At 45.8% G+C, this 18,229-nt stretch overlaps 1 protein-coding gene across 3 annotated transcripts in view; it reads left to right on the top strand.

Annotated features, from left to right (window-relative positions):
• The window catches only part of GRIA1 (glutamate ionotropic receptor AMPA type subunit 1), a 135,217-nt gene that overhangs the window by 45,200 nt on the left and 71,788 nt on the right, over nt 1-18,229 (top strand). For all 3 annotated transcript variants that reach the window (XM_009466831.2, XM_009466830.2, XM_087753565.1), the window contains exon 3: nt 17,928-18,167. In XM_009466831.2, coding sequence (XP_009465106.1) covers nt 17,928-18,167 — 240 coding nt within the window. The remainder of the gene's footprint in view (nt 1-17,927; nt 18,168-18,229) is intronic.

Below are 18,229 nucleotides of genomic sequence, written 5' to 3'. Positions count from 1 at the left end.
TTCTTAAAGATACTGTTTTCCAACAAAAGGCATGTCAGCGTGATACAGGAATAGGGTAAGCTCTATGGCAAATGTGGACAACTTCCCCTGCTCCATCTTCATTTGACTGAGACCCATAGTGCATATTGCACATATCTGGCAGAGCCAACAGGGATAATGACTCCCTTTTGCTCCACTGAGGACTGGAGATGGGATGGACTCACAGTGGGGCCCACAGAGGTGCCATCCCTGCCCCACAGGGAGGGATTTGCTTGGCCCAGAAACCACTGCCCAGCAGTAGTTCTGCTTAAGAGCCACCAGCTGGACACCCAGCTCTGTGCTGTGGTGGAAGTCAAGCATAGCCATCGTGATTAGATAGCCCTTCTGGTTTTTAAAAGCTAACAAATCATGAAATGACCCAGAGAGCGCCAAACAAGAGGCATTTGGGGGGCCATGGTTTTGTTCTGGGAAGGTCTCCAGTCTTTCAGGCAAGAGGTCATGTTGTCCTTCTTCCTTTTAGAAACCTTTAGCCCAGTGTGAATCAGCAGGGGGGATGAGGTTGAGCTGTGAGAGGAATTGCAATGGGTTTAGTGTTAAAGCCACTACATGAGCTCCATTTCAAAGTGCCCACTCAACAGCTGGTCACAAAATCCCCAAGCCTTGGATGAGGTGCCAAGCCTGTGTGTGCTTGGAGAGGAGCATCACACCCATTGCAGTGCTGCCTTGTTCTGCTGTCAGTGCGTTCCCTCCTCCAAAAGGATGGGCGAGAAGAGCAAATGGGGACAGGGAGTGCCCCGTGGAGCACTCGCCATCCACTGGGGAAATGCATTTCACTGGTGAACTGTGAGCATCCCACTGGAAAAACATTGCAATGGGCCCATTCTTCACATTGTCCCTTGATGAAGAGGGGCTTGTGTGAGGGCACTTGGGTCCCTCCCCAAAATTGTTGTGTGGCTTCGCACAGGTGGCTGCCTCAGTCTGTCCAACTGTGAAATGAGGTTAAAAATCTTCATGGAGGATAGGCTGCCAGGCTTTAGCCAGTGAGATTTCAAAAAAAACTTCTTAACTAAGACTAGGCAGGATTAAAGAAGGACATAGTGTTATTGTCTTTGTCCATTCAGAGAGAGAAAAGACAGAGTGACCCAGAAGTTGAAAGACCATTTTTCTCCCTCACCTTATAGAAATAGGCACCTGGCCCTTGGATCTCTGAATGCTCCTGCACTCAGACTCCCTTCACACTCTCTTTCATCCTTGTTTTTCTCTTTTAAAGCTCCAATTGATTTTGCAATTAAATTGGCTGTTCCCCCACCAAGGAACCTCAAGCTTGCATCTCTTTTTCCCCCATTCCCCTTCTCCCTCCCAGCTTTCACATCTCCTCAGGTTTCTGTTATTTCCCATACATTTGCTTTGAAGGATTTTCCAGTAAGGATGTCAGGAGAAGTTTCTTAAGGGTCTTTTATCAGAAATTCCATTTGGTCTCATGCCTGAGGATGCTTCTGAGGAGGACCTTGGTGACCTATGCTCAAGCAGACGTGAAGCAAGTACGCTTTACAAGCAAATCACAGCTGACTGCACACACAAATCAGGTCCTGTATCCCTGCAGCCTTGTTCAGGAAACATGTGTTTCCCAGATGACAAAACTAGACCATACTTAGACCCAGTGTAATTCTGTTGGCATCAATGTAGTTACTAGGGAGACTATAATCCAGGATAGAAGTCCAGGGTAGTGAGCTTGCTGTGCACCCTCCTCAGTGCCCTAAGGATCTTGAACTCCACTGTTTCATGGTCACTGCAGCCAAGGCTGCCCTTGAGCTTCACATTCCCCACCAGCCCCTCCTTGTTGGTGAGAACAAGGTCCAGCATACAACCTTTCCTCGTTGGATCCGCTATCACTTGGAGAAGGAAGTTATCATCAACGCATTCCAGGAACCTCTGAGATTGCTTATGCCCTGCTATGTTGTCCCTCCAACAGATATTGGGATGGTTGAAGACCCCCATGAAGACGAGGGCTTGTGAACGTGAGGCTGCTCCTATCTGTCTATAGAGGGCCTCATCCGCTCAGCCTTCCTGGTCGGGTGGCCTGTAGCAGACCCTCACTGTAATGTCACCTGTCCCTGCCCTCCCTTTAACCCTGACCCATAAGCTCTCAGCTGGCTCCTTATTCATCCCCAGGCAGAGCTCCATGCACTCCAGCTGGTCATTGACATAGAGAGTGACACCCTCTCCTCGTCTCCCCTGCCTGTTCCTCCTAAAGAGCTGTATCCTTCCATTCCAATACTCCAGTCATAGGAGCCATCCCACCACGTCTCCATGATGCCAATAAGATCATAACCCTGCAGGTGTGCACACATCTCTAACTCCTCTTGTTTATTCCCCACGCTATGTGCATTTGCATAGAGGCATTTAAGCTGGGCCCCTGATGAAGCTGACTTACTGGCTGGAGTGGCTGGAATTCCTTTGTGCTGCTCTTCAGCTGGTCTCCTGCTGACCTGTGATCCTCCTCCAGACTCTGGGCATCTATTGCTGGCACTGGCATCAAATTGGTAGGAGTGGGATGGATTGAGGTTCCCCTCCCCTGGCAACTTCAATTTAAAGCCCTCTTCACTACCTCGGCAAGCCTACGACTGAAGATGTTGTTCTTATTCTCTGACAGATAGGCCCCATCAGACCCCAGTAGATCAGGTTTCTCAAAGCGAGTCCCATGGTCTAAGTAGTTGAACCCCTGGCTGTGGTGCCAGTCCTGTAGCCATTTGTTGATTCGCCAGATTCAACTGGCCCTTTCAAACCCCTTCCCTTTGACCAGGAGGATTCATGAAAAAACTGCCTGTGCTCAAGTCCCTAACCACCACTCCCAGGGCTCTGTAATCCTTCTTGATACTCCTCAAACTGCTGCTGGCTGTATCACTGGTGCCCACATGAAACAACAGCAGCAGATAATGTTCAGTGAACTGTACGAGGTGTGGTAGTCTCTCGGTGACATCCCTGAATCAAATCCCCAGTAAGGAACACACCTCTCTAGAGAGTGCATCAGGTCGCCAAATGGGTGCCTCCATACCTCTCAGAAGAGAGTCACCTACTATTGCCGCCTGTCATCTTTTCTTAGCTGCGCTGGTTGTTATATGGGGAGCAGATCGGGCTGCCTTACTCAGCTCCAGCATCCCTCCTGGTGTGACGAGTCTTTCCTCTTCAGTCTGCAGAGCGGTGAAGTGGTTCTGCAGGGGCTTTTCAAGCCTCAGGGGAAGTCTCTTCCTCCTGCTGGCCCTTGCCATTGCAACCATCCATTCTTCTGCATTATTGCCCCCCCTCCCTTCTGTGTGTGCCGGTGGGGGAGTTTTTGGCTGTTCAGCTGTGGGCTGTGGGTCCACTGCAGACTGCGCTTGGAACCAGCCATCTAACTCCTTCTTAGCCTCATGGATGTTACACAGCCTTCTCACCGCCTCCTGCAGCTCAGCCACCTGCTGCAGGAGGTCCTCCACCTGGGCACACCTTCTGCAGGCAGGTCTGTCTGCCCCAGGAGAAAGGTCTAGGCACTTCGTGCAGCCTGAGGTGCCTTCAGCAGCTCTGTCTGGGTGGAGGCATCAGCCATTGCTGGGGTAGGTGGTGCAGAGCCCCCAGCCAGAGCTGCAGCCTTTGCTCTTAGAAGAGTGCCCACCATTCTGCCTTGAGGGTCAGGTAGGATGAGTGCCCTTGAGCTGTGCAGATGGTCACAGAACGGTGCCCAGTTGCTGGGTTACGTGTACTTCAGGTCTCTCACTTGGACAGTGGAATGCCCCTCCCTGTTTGCCCACCCTGTTGGCAGTGCTCCTGGTTGCTCATGCTCCCTGGGGTGCTCCCACAAAAGTGGGAGCAGGGAGTGGCCGCTGCTACTCCTGTCCCTGCCCAGGCCTCATCCGTCACTCTTGTGAGAGCTGCTGGCTCCTGGTGGGTCTCTGCGCTCCCCTGGGGTTTCCCTGGTTCAGGAAACCCCCCTGTATGCCGCAATTGCCCACTCCACTGTGAAATGCGCCTCCACCGGCACGTTGTGTGCCTAGATCCCAAATCACCTTCCAATCTTTCCAACTTCTCTTCTTTAAAGAGACATGGTAGTCAACTAAGTCATTTAAGCACAATTTGGAAATGCTACTAAGGCTCTCAGCTGACATCACTCTACTGTCAGGACTAGCAGTGCAGGGGAATGATCACAACAAATGCTTAGGAAATATGACTGCAGATGTTCGCTGCCATGTTAAATATAGGCAGCCAAAAATAATTTCTCTCACAGGGAAATTAATCTTTTCTCTAACAGGAGGGTCAGGACTCAAAGTGAAGGCTAGACGCTCCTCTGCCACATTCAGCACCTAAAGTGGGTTGCAGTACAGAAAGAAGAAAACCACAGCCCTCACTGGTTTAGCTGGAACAATCCCAGAGGTGTAAATTACAGGCTTTTACATTGCACCCCTGGCTTCTTGTGCACACCAAGAGACAGAGGAATCTGCCCGAGGGATGTTTCTTTTTGCCTTGTTCCTTGCAGACCAAGTCTTTATTGTGGTTTTGGCCACTGGTGGCAGAAGCCTCTGTCCTGGCAACCTTCTCTTGTAGATGGCAGTTCCACCTACCTTTCCCTGTGGAGGCTTCTGAAATAAATGGTGCCTTAATTAGGTTAATTATCCTTTAGCCATCCATGCACTCACTTTAGATGTACTGTTAGAGTCCGTTACACAGCATAGTTTCCCCAGTTTTCCTTGTGGGAAGCAAATCTAGCACCTGATGTGTGAAGCTTTCCATGGCCTGGTTGTCTTGCACAATATTTTTTAAATCCAAGGACTGTTTCCACTTCTTGAAAACCTGGTGCTCCTGGTATCTCTCTGTTCAAGGCCTGCCTGACCCAGGGTGGCCAGGGACTCTGATTTCATGGACAAATGTGTTTCGTCAGAGGCATCTCCCTGCAATGTCAACAGAAGGCTTGAGCAACATCTGGTGAATAGTGAAAGAATCTCTCTGATGCTTGTGAAAAGTGGTACAAATTAGCATCCTCCAGCTATTCTGTCTAAATAGTATTTTACAGGTCAGATTTCTGCTGAGAAGCAGCAGGGTTTTCTCAGTAGCTGCCTAAATCATGTCAGAGTCTTTGGTTTACACTGAGTAACTGCTTGAGACAGAAGCTGCATCTGTATGTGCGGTGTCACTGCTCCCGAATGATGAATGACCCCAGGTTTCTAACAGCTTTCCTTCCTGTGCTCTGGCTGGCCTCCCCACAATTTGCATTTATGCAGAATGTTTTACATGATCTCTCTTGCTCTCTGCACCTCACTAGAGAGTCTCTTTCTTCAGGAGCTTAAAAATTCTCCCAGAATGGAAATCAATAGAAAAGGTGTTTGCATGTAACTGGGCATGTCAGGAAGAGATCTCAGTGTTTTCCTAATGTTAAGGATGCTCCCACATTCTTCTCCCTAAGACAAATATCCCATTTTTCCAGACTATTTTCTCAGTCCCGTTGGCAGTACAGGCTGTTCAAGATAACTGAGGTGCTCCTGGTATCTTCACTGGCCTCTATGCAGAGAAGATGACTTAGTATTTTTCACTAGCATAAATCTTTACTGTAAATACATGAAACTCTGCAAGTGAAACATCTAGTAGAAAAGGCTTTCCCGAAGTTATTGATTTTCTAGAAAACATTATTATAATACTTTGTGTCTGAGAATTTGATGCTGCCTGCTTGCCACTAACATTAATGGGAGTTCATTGCCCAAGGGTGTTTTAGGCAAAAGGTGTGCATCCAAGGGGGGTTTATATAATTGGTGATGTGCTTTGCACCTTCTCCCACCTCTCGCTCCTTTCCTCGGTCCTGGGAGGTTCATTTCTGCATGCGACATCTTGTTATGGGAGACAATTTTTATGGATCCAAGTGCAGGTCCAGGAGAAGACTGTAACTATAAAAGCCCTCTCTGTCATGTTGGTAAAATGACAGATTTTACCTGAGATTTTTTAGGAAAATCTCAAATGCTACTTTATTTCCAGTGAAGGTCTTGCTACACAGCCAGCTCCTGGGTTGTATTTTTGGTATTTTGGGTCACATTCACGCAGGGCCTCTCGGTCTATCTGTAGGTTTGTTGGAGCAGCGGGGCAGAGTGTGGAGTTCCCCCATCCCGACTGCTTGCACTGCTCGGCAGGACGGATGCCTTCACCTCCTGCAAGAAGGCAGCTGCCCTCTACAGCTGCTTGCAGCCCCAGTTTAACAAGTATCACCTCTCTGTAGAAGCTCCATCTGGGCATGCTAGCTAGATACACTTCATGTAAACTGTTTGTTCCACCACCCACAACGAGCTATTCGCACAGAAGTTTCACCAGAGACCATAAAATTGCAAACCATAGGTCCAGATCTTGCCATCTGTCGCAGTTCTGCGTTCCTGCTCCCCAGACAACACAGTCTCCCACCGGGTTTAAAAGATCCCAAGCTTAAACTTGTTTGTTTGGGATTTTTCAAAAAACCTGGTGCTCAGAGGCACTGCAGAAATAAAAATGTGGTAGCTATTATCATTTATTGCCCTCGCAATGCAGACAGGATTAAAGCTGTTCTAATGACAGGGAAGAAATGGTAATATTCCCCCTGACATTAAGTAGGCCTGAAGAAAGCTATGAGCACAATGGAATGGAACATTAATGTGAAAAGGAAAAATAAAAACCCTACAAGAAATGACTATAGCAAAGAACCACCAAGGGAGTCACTTAAGCCCACAAAAGCCAGCACTCTCAGATGTCAAAGGATCTTGTCATTCTGCACCTAACTCAGCCCTTGCTGAGGTGTTAAATGGGGTTTCAAAACCATTTGGCTTTCTCAGACCTTAGGTGAATAGGATATACAACCGGGTAGCACAAAAGGGTTGTGCTCTAGGGGCTTAACCCTTGCATGTGGAGTGTAGTTTGCCAGGTTTGTACTTTTGCTGCTCCTCTTTTCAATAAGACTCTAATGGCTCCAGCAATTACAGAAAAGATGGCAGTTTTGGAGCAGCGATGGCACATGTAGGTTTTGGAGCATCTGCCTTGCTAACTCAGCAGATACCGGTAATGTAGCCTTGAAAATTTATAGAAAACTTGGATGTTTATAAATAACGTGTCAGGCAGCTGGTGGGTTTAAGTACTGCTTCCAACTTGAGGCCCCCAAGGACAAGATGCTCTGTCCTGTATGTGAGAGGTTTTGTTTGAAGAATGCTTTGTCTTGAATAAGGGCAAGTTCTTCCTCTTTGCCCAGACCAGTAAGACTGTATTGCTGTGGAGATGTGAGCTTGGTGGTGCTTTCCCCACACAATGTACCCTGTGCTTTTTGTCTGCTGCCTTTTATTTTTAAATGAGCAGGGAGTCAAATAATGTCAGACAGGCCAACAATAACTTACCAGGAGAGGCAAACATCCTCTGTACCCTCTGACAGCCTGCATCAGCCAGCCTCCTTCCTAGGATGGGAGATATTTTAAGGTAGAGCACACACAAGACATCATCACTACTGAAAAGATCAATCAGGTTAGGGAAAATTCTCCTGGCTCTCCTTTTAGGTCCCTCCTTATCTTTTGTTTTACTTACTGTGATGAGCCAGCCGTATCGCTTCTCTGCTCTTTGCTGGGAAGGTAGTTCTCTACTCTGAGGAGGCTATTCAGTGGCTTGCTTTATTGCTGTTTAACACATATACATTACAGTACCTCACAGAGGCCTCGTAGCGTTGTGGCAGGCATCCTACAAACACATGCAGAGTGACAGCTGCATCTATAGCGGGTACCCATGTGTGTGGGATAACTGGATAAGTGTAATTCTGAGCCAATTAGAATTAATAATAATGCCCACACATCCTATGTAGGTGTATGGGATATGGCATACCCCTATGTTTCTTTGAAGGAAACACACCACTGGAGTTTAATAAACGAGGTTGTTTAGGGGTTTTTCTTCTCAATTTAAAAAAGTCACTATCGTGAAAGGGAGCCGGTGTTTAAGGAAATATAAAGGTCTCTTTTCATATAGATCCAAAGCAGGGATGAAAAGCTGGGCACACCAGGACTGTGCCCAATCTGACTTTACAGAGTTTAACACCTGCTTTGCCTGGTTGCAGCTGACTGTGTAGGCTGAAGAGCACTGGGGGTCTGAACCTCGAGACCAAGAAACCCAGCACTTGCACCTGAGTATAAATATATCCCAGGAAGTGTTTGGGACCATGGAGGGCTCATTGCAGAGGGTGTGCACGTGTGTGTGTTTTGTCAGGTTCTTTGTCTGCTTTGAACAGAAAAAGGTGGAGTGTTAATAAATGAAGTTGTTAATTTCTAGTCTGTTATCAAGAAAGCCCTAATATGTATTGTGTTATTTCAGTGGCACACAAGGATAAGGTTTTATGCACCATAGCACAAAACAATTAAAAGTTGCAAATTTAGAAGGAAGAGTGGGAAAAAAAATAGAGGCAGGGGGAAAGGAGAAGGGATTATGGGTGCTCACCTCTGGCTGCATGGGGAGAAGCAGGCTCAGGGCATGAGACCACATCATCACTGACATGAGAGCGTTGGCGTGTAGTTGTCCAGGTGCTGTGATCCAAACCGCTGTGTGTTACTTGTCATTCTCAAACAGGCATATGCTTTCAGTATGTGTCATGTATCTTGCTAGTGAAAGCTCAGTGTCTGGGAAAGGGAATGTTTAAAGCCACCGTGAGAACTGTTAGAAGCAGAAAGGGGAGCTTTGTATGCAGCTCAGACCTCACCACTTCCAAGTGTTGGCTGAGATCCCAAAGCAGGCACAGAAAATACCACGCGTAGACCCAGGACTGAAGGAGGTCTGCTGGGCCACCCGGTCTCTTGCTGTCACTGGTCACCAGATGAGACCTTCCTACTCAGACCTGCTCTCCAAGTGCAGCTGTTCTGACTGCCCATCTTGCTGATAAACACATTGTCGTGTCTCTGCATGGAAATAACTGTGTTGAAAGTTAGTCTGTTCTTCAGATGCCTGCCAAATCACAAAATTTTGTCCTGATGCTCTAATTTGCAGTATGGAATTCAACAGCCCAAAAGACTGTAATCCTGTATATTATAAATGGCCAAAACCTCACAAGGTAGGATTGTGGTGGAAAATTAAAAGGTATTAAGCTGATGGGGCAGGGAGAGAGGCTGATACGGAGCTGCAGCTAAAAACGGTCTTGATTGCTACCTTCATTACAAGCCTGGAAGGAGTATATATATTATAATTGAACTCCATGCCTGGAGCAGACTTCAGGAAAGGGCTAACAGAGACATTATTAGGAGCAGGAAATAATCCTAAAAAAACCCAGAAACAATACAGCTAAGAAAATTTACCAAAATACTGTTTTCTCAATTGAAGGCAACATCACAAGTCTCAGGAATGCCACAGGGAACACATCAGAGACTGAGACATCAGTTTGGCTTCCAAACTGGCACATCTGCAAAAGCACAGACTAGAGAAAATTCGGGAATATCTATGCAGATGTTTATGAAGCAGGAGGACATGGGGCCAAAATTGTAACTATCGGGATGAAGATTAAAAAAGGAGTTGCTGAGGTAGATATTAACACCCTCATTCCCCAATGGAAGTAACATTAATAATGTTAGAATAACCATTCCAGGGAAAGTCCATAGTTTGGTTTTTGCATTGCTACCTGCAACCAGTTTCAAGACAAGCACTTGCAAAATCCTCATGAGAACTGAGGCTTGCACTGGAGACAGTCGCAGGCTTTAATGTCTAGAAAAACTGCTGTGAACAGATATAATGTGCTAGGGAAAGAAAAGAAGCTATTAAAGACAGAATGCATTTCATCTGCAGTGAGCTCTTCTTTATCTGACACATTTGCTTTCTGCTACTGCTTATCTTCCACCCTCCCACCCCTCACTCCCCTCTTTGTACTCCGTTTTAATAATTCAGCTCTTACAGCCCAGAATTAAATGTTGTGCTGACCTAAGAGTAGTGTGCTATGTACCATATTAGCATGCTGTGGTTTTGGTGCTTTGTTCTTTTCCTCCGTTGTTGTTCATGCTCTCCAGCAGAAAGCTACGCCGTGATATGGTACTTAGTTTTCCTAGTACAGCACTATCTGTAGAAAGACCAATAAAATACAAAAGGCCATCTAATAAAGCAGCAAAAGCAAAATTGGTTCAACCCTCATCCCTCGCCTCTTTTTATAATATCACTGTCACTTTTTCATTTGTAGTAATCTTGCTTTAATATTTATGACTCTGCTTCAGACATGGAGTTCAATGAGGTCAAATTTTTGGTTTTCTATTTCATTGTAAGAGGTTACATGAGAGCAGGGATAGCTGGTCTTCCCTTCCAGAGCCCCTGGGGCCCATAGCAACATCCATCTGCGGCTGGGGGCCCTATGAGGCATCACCCCCTCCTTCTAGGGGAGCTGCAGGGGAGCTCGAGGTGAGGGTTGTGAGCAGGAGATAGGAGCTGGTTTTGTAGAGCTTCTGCTGCTCCAAGCTAACCAGCCTGGCCAGCATCTTCTGCTTGCTTCTTTCTGGATACAGCATAAAGCCAGACTGCCCAGCAGTCCTGTTGCCAGCACAGCCTTGCTGGCAGTGTAGGACACTTCTGGCACACATGTTAACATCAAACTTCTCAAAAGCCATGCAAGGCTCAAGAGCCACAGGTGGGCCATCCCTGGGCTCCAGGAGCAGGAGGTGTACTTTTCATTAACTAAATACGATGATTTTTAATGACATATTTTGCCATAAAAGGATCTCAGAAGGCGGTATCCCAACTAGGTTTGCTTGCTGTGGTTTGACAGCTAGCTGTACCCCAGAAATAAGCCAGACTGGCATGTAGGAAAAGAGAATCTTTTTTAAAAGACTCCCGTTTTAAAAACGAGACAAGGTGGAAAGGTCAGATCCTCTATTAGAGCTGAAAAATGCAAAATTGTTTCCAGGGACCAAAGCTCTTCTGTATGTCTTTTCTGTTTTAAAAAACTTATGAAAGCAGGGAGTGCTGTGGAAAAGCTGTGGCTCTGGTATGGGACACTGGAAAGATGAAGGCAGTAGACACCAAGAACCTTATACAGTTTGAGAGCATAGCATCAGTGCTTCAAGCTCGGAATACGGTCTTATTTTAGGTGTAAATGAGCATGGAGCAAGAGAGAGTCTCTGACCCGAGGAACAGTGATGTCTGTTCTCTTTCCATGGGTTAGATAATCTTTTGAAGGCTACCCAGAAAATACAGCTGTCAACTGACATTTTATTTAATGGGACATGCAAGTCTGTGACCCCAGAAGTCCCAGGTTTCAGCAGATACATGCCCACATCTCTTCTGGGTTCTCATCCAGGACCTGTTAAAAGATGCTTATGATCTCAGAGTGTTTCATGTAGGGGATTTGCACCTAATTCCTGTTAAAAGTGCCACCATTACTCAGAAATATTTTGAGTATTGACTGGGAAAACCGCAATATATTTAATTCTTAATTTTATATGTTTCAACAAAATCTTAGCAATCCCTAAAGTAACAATATGTTTAAAAACAAGCAAAGCAAGCAAGGAAAGTCTTGTCAAACATCTTGGTTTTCCTTCTTTCCTTTTTTCACCAAGCTCAGTGACCCCGTTAAGACCTTTGATATTTGAATTTTCTCTTCCATTTTGTACGCTAGAACTACATTTGAAGACTCTTAACAGAAAAAGAAAAAGAGATTTCAAGATGCAAAGTACCCAAGTGGAAGAGCTGTAATTTACAATGGGTCCCTTTGGCAGAGAGGTTAAAGTCAACTTCCCATGCCCATATGTTCCACCACCATGATTACAATTCAGAAGTGCATTTAAATGACTGAGAGCCCATGTTGTTAATTTTTGTTGACAAAAGCACCATGCTATTTCTGTTTCCTTAAACTCAGCAGCATGCAAGAACGAAGTATCCCAAGTCCAATTTGATCTCAAGGGAAACTTATCATTTGTCAGCCAGGCAAACTAAGACTTATTTGTCAGGCAGGCGAACTTAACTGAAAAAACTGAAGCTATCAGCATAAACAGTTATGAGCAGATCTCAGTCGTAGATTATTTTTTAAGTATGAGGGAAGGAAAGCAAACCTTGATGTAAAAAACAACACTACTTTCCAGCTTCCAAGATGGTCAGAGCAACAGTGCAGGAAAATGATGGAAGGGATACACTTCTGTGTCTTTTATATATTTGAAAGAGAAACATATCTGCTGTCAGCTAAATACATGCGTGCAGCGATGGGGGAGTGTAGAATCTGTTTGGCTTTCCCCTGCTAGAAAAATCTGTGGGAACATGCTGTCGTTGGGATGTGCTGAAGAGATGCGCTCTGGCACCTACGCCACACTGGAGAGCTGTGAGGACAAACATTTGGGAGGAAAGCTGAGCTGATCCTAATTGAAGCAGACACTAGCGTTCTTTCATCGAAATTCCACTGGCTTCTCCAGCCTGATGTCAGGTTCTCCATCACTGTGTGAGGGTCACCTCCAGGCAGGGCATGCTAAAAATAAATTACACATGCACATCCCGTATCCTCTTTCCCACATGTGCGCACATATACTCCAAGTGAGCAAAGTGTGTGGGAACTGCTCCTTGACACCACTGTTGTCAATGAATACGTTTTGCTGCAAGTGAGGGATTTGGTTCTGTGTCCCAGGAGGTTTGGGCAGATGAAGGATGTGCCAGGCTGATACTGGGGCTGCAGGCATTGCAGGGCTAATCTTTAATAGCTTACCGAGGAGAGTAGACTGAGCTGACTATTTTATTACACTCAAACTCTGGCCACACTCATCTTGCAATTTTTAAAAGGCATTTGTTAATTCAGTTTCTGGAGTAAGTGCTGTGTGTGCTGGATTGGGTGGTTTCAGATTTCTTCTTATCTTGGAGTCTACATTTCCAAATTACCCTTTTCTTTCCCTGCCTGCTTGGGCTAGAGTAGTTTGCTCAAAATCCTCACAACATCTGCAGCTCGGCATTGTAGCAATGGTTTTCCTGGAGAGGGTATGGTATCTTCTTTCCTAGATGCTCCTCAGATATGACATCCTCCAGGGTCGTGAAGTGCTCTGAGATCTGGCAGGTACCATCTGGGTTTTTTGTCTCCTTCTGCAACAGAGAACACGAGTCATTTGTGGGGAACATCTGGGGATATTTCGTTTAATCAGTTTTTTTACTGCTCTTGTGGCTTTGGGTATTAGAACTGTCTCTGTTATTTCTGTTCTCTGGCAGAGGCACACAGCAGTTGAGTCTCTTGAGAGTCAACTAAACCATATTATTGGCTCCCTCCAGGGGTAGCTGGGTGAAACTTAATGGTCCATGAGATACAAAAAGTCAGTAGAAATGATCTAATGTCCCCTTCTAGTCTTAAACTCAGTGAAATGGTGAAAATTGTGCTTCTAAAGGAAATGGCAGATGAGCAGTTGCCAGGATCTCCTACCAGGCTGCTTCTCTGGCTGTGTCCATGGGGAGCAGTTCCTTTTTTGCAGCCCTGTTTGCAGATTCTCAGCAGAATTGCACCATTTTCGCTTCTGGAGACCAAATTCCCATTCCCATCCTTCTGTGCAGCCCATTTGGCCTTCCTCCTCCCTCAAATACCAAGACCGTTTCAGCTCCTCTTTGCAATGATCATTTCTGAGAGAAACTTTTTGGTTTTGCTTCTGCTTTTACCACAATCCAAATGAGATATCTGTTATACCTGACATCTGCCTTTCACATGGATCAGATCAAACCTCCAGTTCCAAAATATCTCTGGCCCTCCTGAATGCAGAAATCAGTCTTGTGCATCTATTCTCTCTGTGTGTGGTTGAGAGCTTTAGCCAAAAAAAGTCTCCCACGAATTTTTATAGACTCAAAACATTTCTTTTGCTTTCCTCTTCTGCAGAGAAAACGTGCAATTTAAAGTTGTGGGCATGTATTTTTCTTTTTCTTGGAAACATTTGCAAAGGTGGCCAGAGCTGCCTTTATTCAGCTGCTGAGTAGGTGTCCTATCCTGCATGTGCTTTCAATAAGATCAGTGTTTCCTCTCTCTGATTTAAATGCTTTACCTTGAATATTTCCATATGAAAAGAAAAACTTGAGATTAATCGCAGGACTAGAAATCCTAGAGTCTGGGGATTTCAAGCATGAGTGAAGCATGTGTGCTTTTTCCTCATCTGAATTCAAGGACACACCAGCTCCACAATGGCTACCTTTCCATAGACGGAGAGAGGAGGCCTCCTCCTGCTTTCTCTACCACATCAGTCACTTTTTAACTAATTTACAAAGCTATTTTGATTTTTACTGTAAGTTAGAAGTGGTTTTAGAAGAGTCTGAGGAGCTCTCACCTCACCTGGCTGCAACAGGCACTGCAGAGTTGTGTCCAAAGAGCAGATTGTTGTCACTGGGTTGTCTTTCCAGTGTAACCAGGTGACAATCAAGTTAGTACCTTTGCTTTTAGCTAATTTTATTTGTGGAATGGCACTAAAGAGCCTCAGTGAGAGATCCTGTGCCTGGAGAAGGAGGGATATGGGATGTGCATGGTGCTTGGTGCAGCACACACTGGGAATGTCCCAGCCAGCAGTCCCAACCTGATCAATTATACAAGACCAATCAGGATGAATACGGTAGTAGTTGCCATGGTTATCAACCACTATGAACTATATTTTCTGAGGGCTTGTTTAGAGGAAAACTTTTCTGTAATTAATTACAAATTCATTGTAAGATAATAGCATAGTTACAGCCCAGAATAGATGTCCTCTGTCCTTCTTTCCCTTTGTGCAGCCCAGAGGCCAAGAATAGCACATGCAAACTATCACAAATGTCTGCATTTATGTCCACGTGAACGCTCTTCACTCATGCTCACATCCTTGGATATGCAGACATTTATGCTGTTGCACTTCACCCAGTTTCCTGCCTGCAGGAATGAGCTTCAGAGGCTGAACTGTCCAAATTCAACTGCTAGAGCTAATTACCAGATTGACTGCAACTCTCTTCTGTAGGAAAAAAACAGTCTGTGGCCATCCAGCTGTTAACAGGTAGTCGGCATGAGGATTGCAAAGTGTGATGTTATCACCAGCCAATTGACCAGAAGAGTTCTTGGACCTTCCTTTCCAGCATGATCTTTATCCCTTTTATGTTTCTTATCTTTTCAGAAAAGCATCAGTCAGAGGCTAGTGGCTGCTGAGGAACTGATAAGCTTCCTCCCTGCTAGAAAAACAAAGAGTTTAAAATATTTTCTTCCTCTAGTTAAGGTTTATAATTCTTAATAGTATATTATTAGGAAGTTGCAGAGCAATCAAATGAGAACACAATTGTTAATAAATTTGCTTAATAAACCAATTAAAGCAAATATAAAGAAATTCCAGCTATCTCTTAGTGTATTAAATAAATGGCAAGTAACTTCTTTTTAGTTTCGCTGGGTAAATTCATTTGGAACATCTGTAATTTAAAATAGTCCTGAGATTTAAACAATTTTGCAGCCACCGCTTTTACATTATGCCAAGTTCAGTCCCAGAAAGGTGGCTGCAGTTCTCACTCTCTACATTTTTCTGGATTAATTGACACAACAGTTTCTTTGTTGTTCTTTGTGTGATAACCTTCAGCAATTCTTTTATTTTTCCAAATTATCTGCCTTGTCCATGGCCCCTCTTAGTCTGAAAGTACAAAGCGAGCTAGGGTTCTTTCCAAACTTACTAATGATAAAGACTGTTAGTTCTCCCAGTCATCTTCGGTGCAATCTGTTTCAAACACTGGGATTGATGAGTGTCTCAGAACAGTGTAGGAGGGCTGCCTGAGCATGACTGAGCCACAGAGTTAAAAAAAAAAAAAATCTAAAAAATAATAGATTCATTTCAAATAGAAAATAAAACTCAAGGAAGCCATGGCTTGCCTAAAACAAAACAAGCCAGCTAAGTTTATTGTCTGGATTATTAATTGTGCTGGATTGTTCAGATGCCTCGAGAATGTCACTTTAATAATTTGGTGAATCTGAAGCCTGGGTCTCCAGAGATCGTGTTCTGATCTCTCACATATGGTGTATCGCACTGTTCATTAGACACACTGGTCCAGTCACATGGAAATGATGTTCAGACTATTTCTATCTGCGTCTGCTACTTTTCTTCCTGAATGTGTCAGTCTCATGATGAGGGCAGTGACTCCAGCTGATACAGACACAATTGCTGATTGTGAAGAGAGACACTGCCGTGAAAATAAAGAGAAGAGGGTTTTGTTTCCATCACGGTTCGGGCTTTGTGAGAAGTCCCTGCCCAGCAGAAATACAAATTCCCCTGGGGGAGGAGAGTGCTGAGGTAAATGAGATGACAGACACTGAGTGGCGAAAAGAGGATGGGTGACCCTGGGGACAAATGTCTGGGCTGGGGTGCCCAAAACCTGGGCTCAGCTCCAAGAGGAAGGAAAAAATATCACCAGTGTCATGAGATTCTGTTCTCGGCTCTCAACACTCTGTGCCGTTTCAAAAATCTGGCTGCTTCCTTTTGGTGGTGAGATGGGAGCAGGGACTTGCTTTGCACAGCGGGAAGCAGGATTTCTTGCTCTCCCCTCTGAATACTTGATGCTGGCAGTAGAGAAGTGAGGAACAAGATAATCTTATCCAGGATGGCTGTAAGCCAGTGGGGGATGACTTCTGGTCCCCACTGGAGGGACAGAGCTTGGATGGAACCCAGCCAAGGATGAAGCAAGCTCGTGTTTAGGAGCCTGTCTCCAGCCACATGTGCAGAAGGTTCAGTGCTGGCAGCTACCAGCAAAAACCAGGTCAAGGGATTCCCAAGCAGCGCAGAGTGCTTGCCAGGGGACCCCAAAATGTCACATCCAACTTCTCACCCTGCACTCTGTTGAGGGGGGCTGGCAAGTGATGTGTGAAGTGTTGAGTCAGTATAAATGTCACAGCCAAAGGTCTTCAGAGTTGGAGTGACAACCGGAGGAGACACTAGTGCCAGGAGTTCTGACACAAGGAAAATGCTGTCACTGTCGCCACCTCCGTCTTGGAGATTTATTGATGATAACTTTGGATGTGCCATAAACAGGGATGATATTAAACGAGTCTGACTGTGTCAGGGGCTAAGTTTTACAACCGAAAGTGTGAACTCTCTCCGCCTCACTGAGATCCTGAGGCATTTTTCCAGCAGCTCCCACGATCTCATTAAGCGCTCTCCCAAGAAGGGCTCCAACCCAAGAGAGCCCTCCCTGCACGGCACAGTGCCAGCTGCTGGGATCAGACACAAATGTTTGCCAGAGAACCCAGTGTGCACCCTCACAGCTTAGTCATAGAGACCTCCCAGGCCACCACCACTACCTCACTGGGCCCACAGCCTTCCCCACCATAGCTTTGTGAGAAAACCAGAAATTGCCATGCAGGTGTCCCCAAGTACCAATGTGTCAGAGGCTCTGACCCCAGTGCCAGCAGCTCATGCCTGGGGACAAACTTCCCTGTAGCTGTGCTATGAGTGTATTGAACCTAAGTGAATCTTTGCTGAGATGCCCTCTCAATGTGGTCTCAGCTTCTAAGGTCAAACCCGTGGTTTCCTCCTGGAGTCATTGGCCACAAAGGGCTGTGCTGTCATGCAAATGCTTTCCTTCTGTTCCTTGAATGCATCTGAGGCTGCAATAGCAAGGTCTAGCTGCAGCCTTTCTCCCCCATAGCAAAACAGCTCCAGGGGCCAGACAGCTGCCATCCCAAGGAGGCAGGGCTTGGTGAGCTACTATGCTTTTCTGTTCAGGTAACACGTTTTATCCCAGAAACAGCAAAATCTTCAGCAGAGCCCTGAGGATACTGAATTCACACTCCTGTGTCCCTTCTGCCTATCAAAAGTAAAGCAGGTCTGTGGAGATCAAGGACAGAACACCCCATGGCCACAAACCCTGTTCTTCACAAGTTGTGTTCACCAACCCACAGGCTTCAAGGAAAATGATCTAGTCCGGACAGCCTACAGCTTATCTCAGGGAAAAGGTTTATTTTGCTGACTTGCCTGAGAAACCTTCTTGTCCTTCTGCCCTCACAACCTTTCTTTCTGCTCCTCCAGTCTGCTCGCAGTTCTCCAAGGGCGTCTACGCCATCTTTGGATTTTACGAGAGGAGGACCGTTAACATGCTCACATCTTTCTGCGGGGCTCTGCACGTCTGCTTCATAACGCCAAGCTTCCCTGTCGAAACGTCCAACCAGTTTGTTCTCCAGCTTCGCCCAGAGCTCCAGGATGCCCTCATCAGTGTCATCGAGCACTACAGCTGGCAGAAGTTTGTGTATATTTATGATGCTGACCGGGGTAAGTCACAAGTACATGGGAAGGGTTACCAGGCAATTAAATGTAGTGGTCTAGGTGCAGTC

The sequence above is a fragment of the Nipponia nippon genome, unplaced genomic scaffold, assembly GCF_047370975.1.
Source record: "Nipponia nippon isolate SJK-2023a ecotype South Korea unplaced genomic scaffold, ASM4737097v1 scaffold_17, whole genome shotgun sequence".
NCBI lineage: Eukaryota > Metazoa > Chordata > Aves > Pelecaniformes > Threskiornithidae > Nipponia > Nipponia nippon.
The sequence above is the reverse complement of the archived record's forward strand: the minus strand, read 5'-3'. Positions and strand labels throughout refer to the sequence as shown.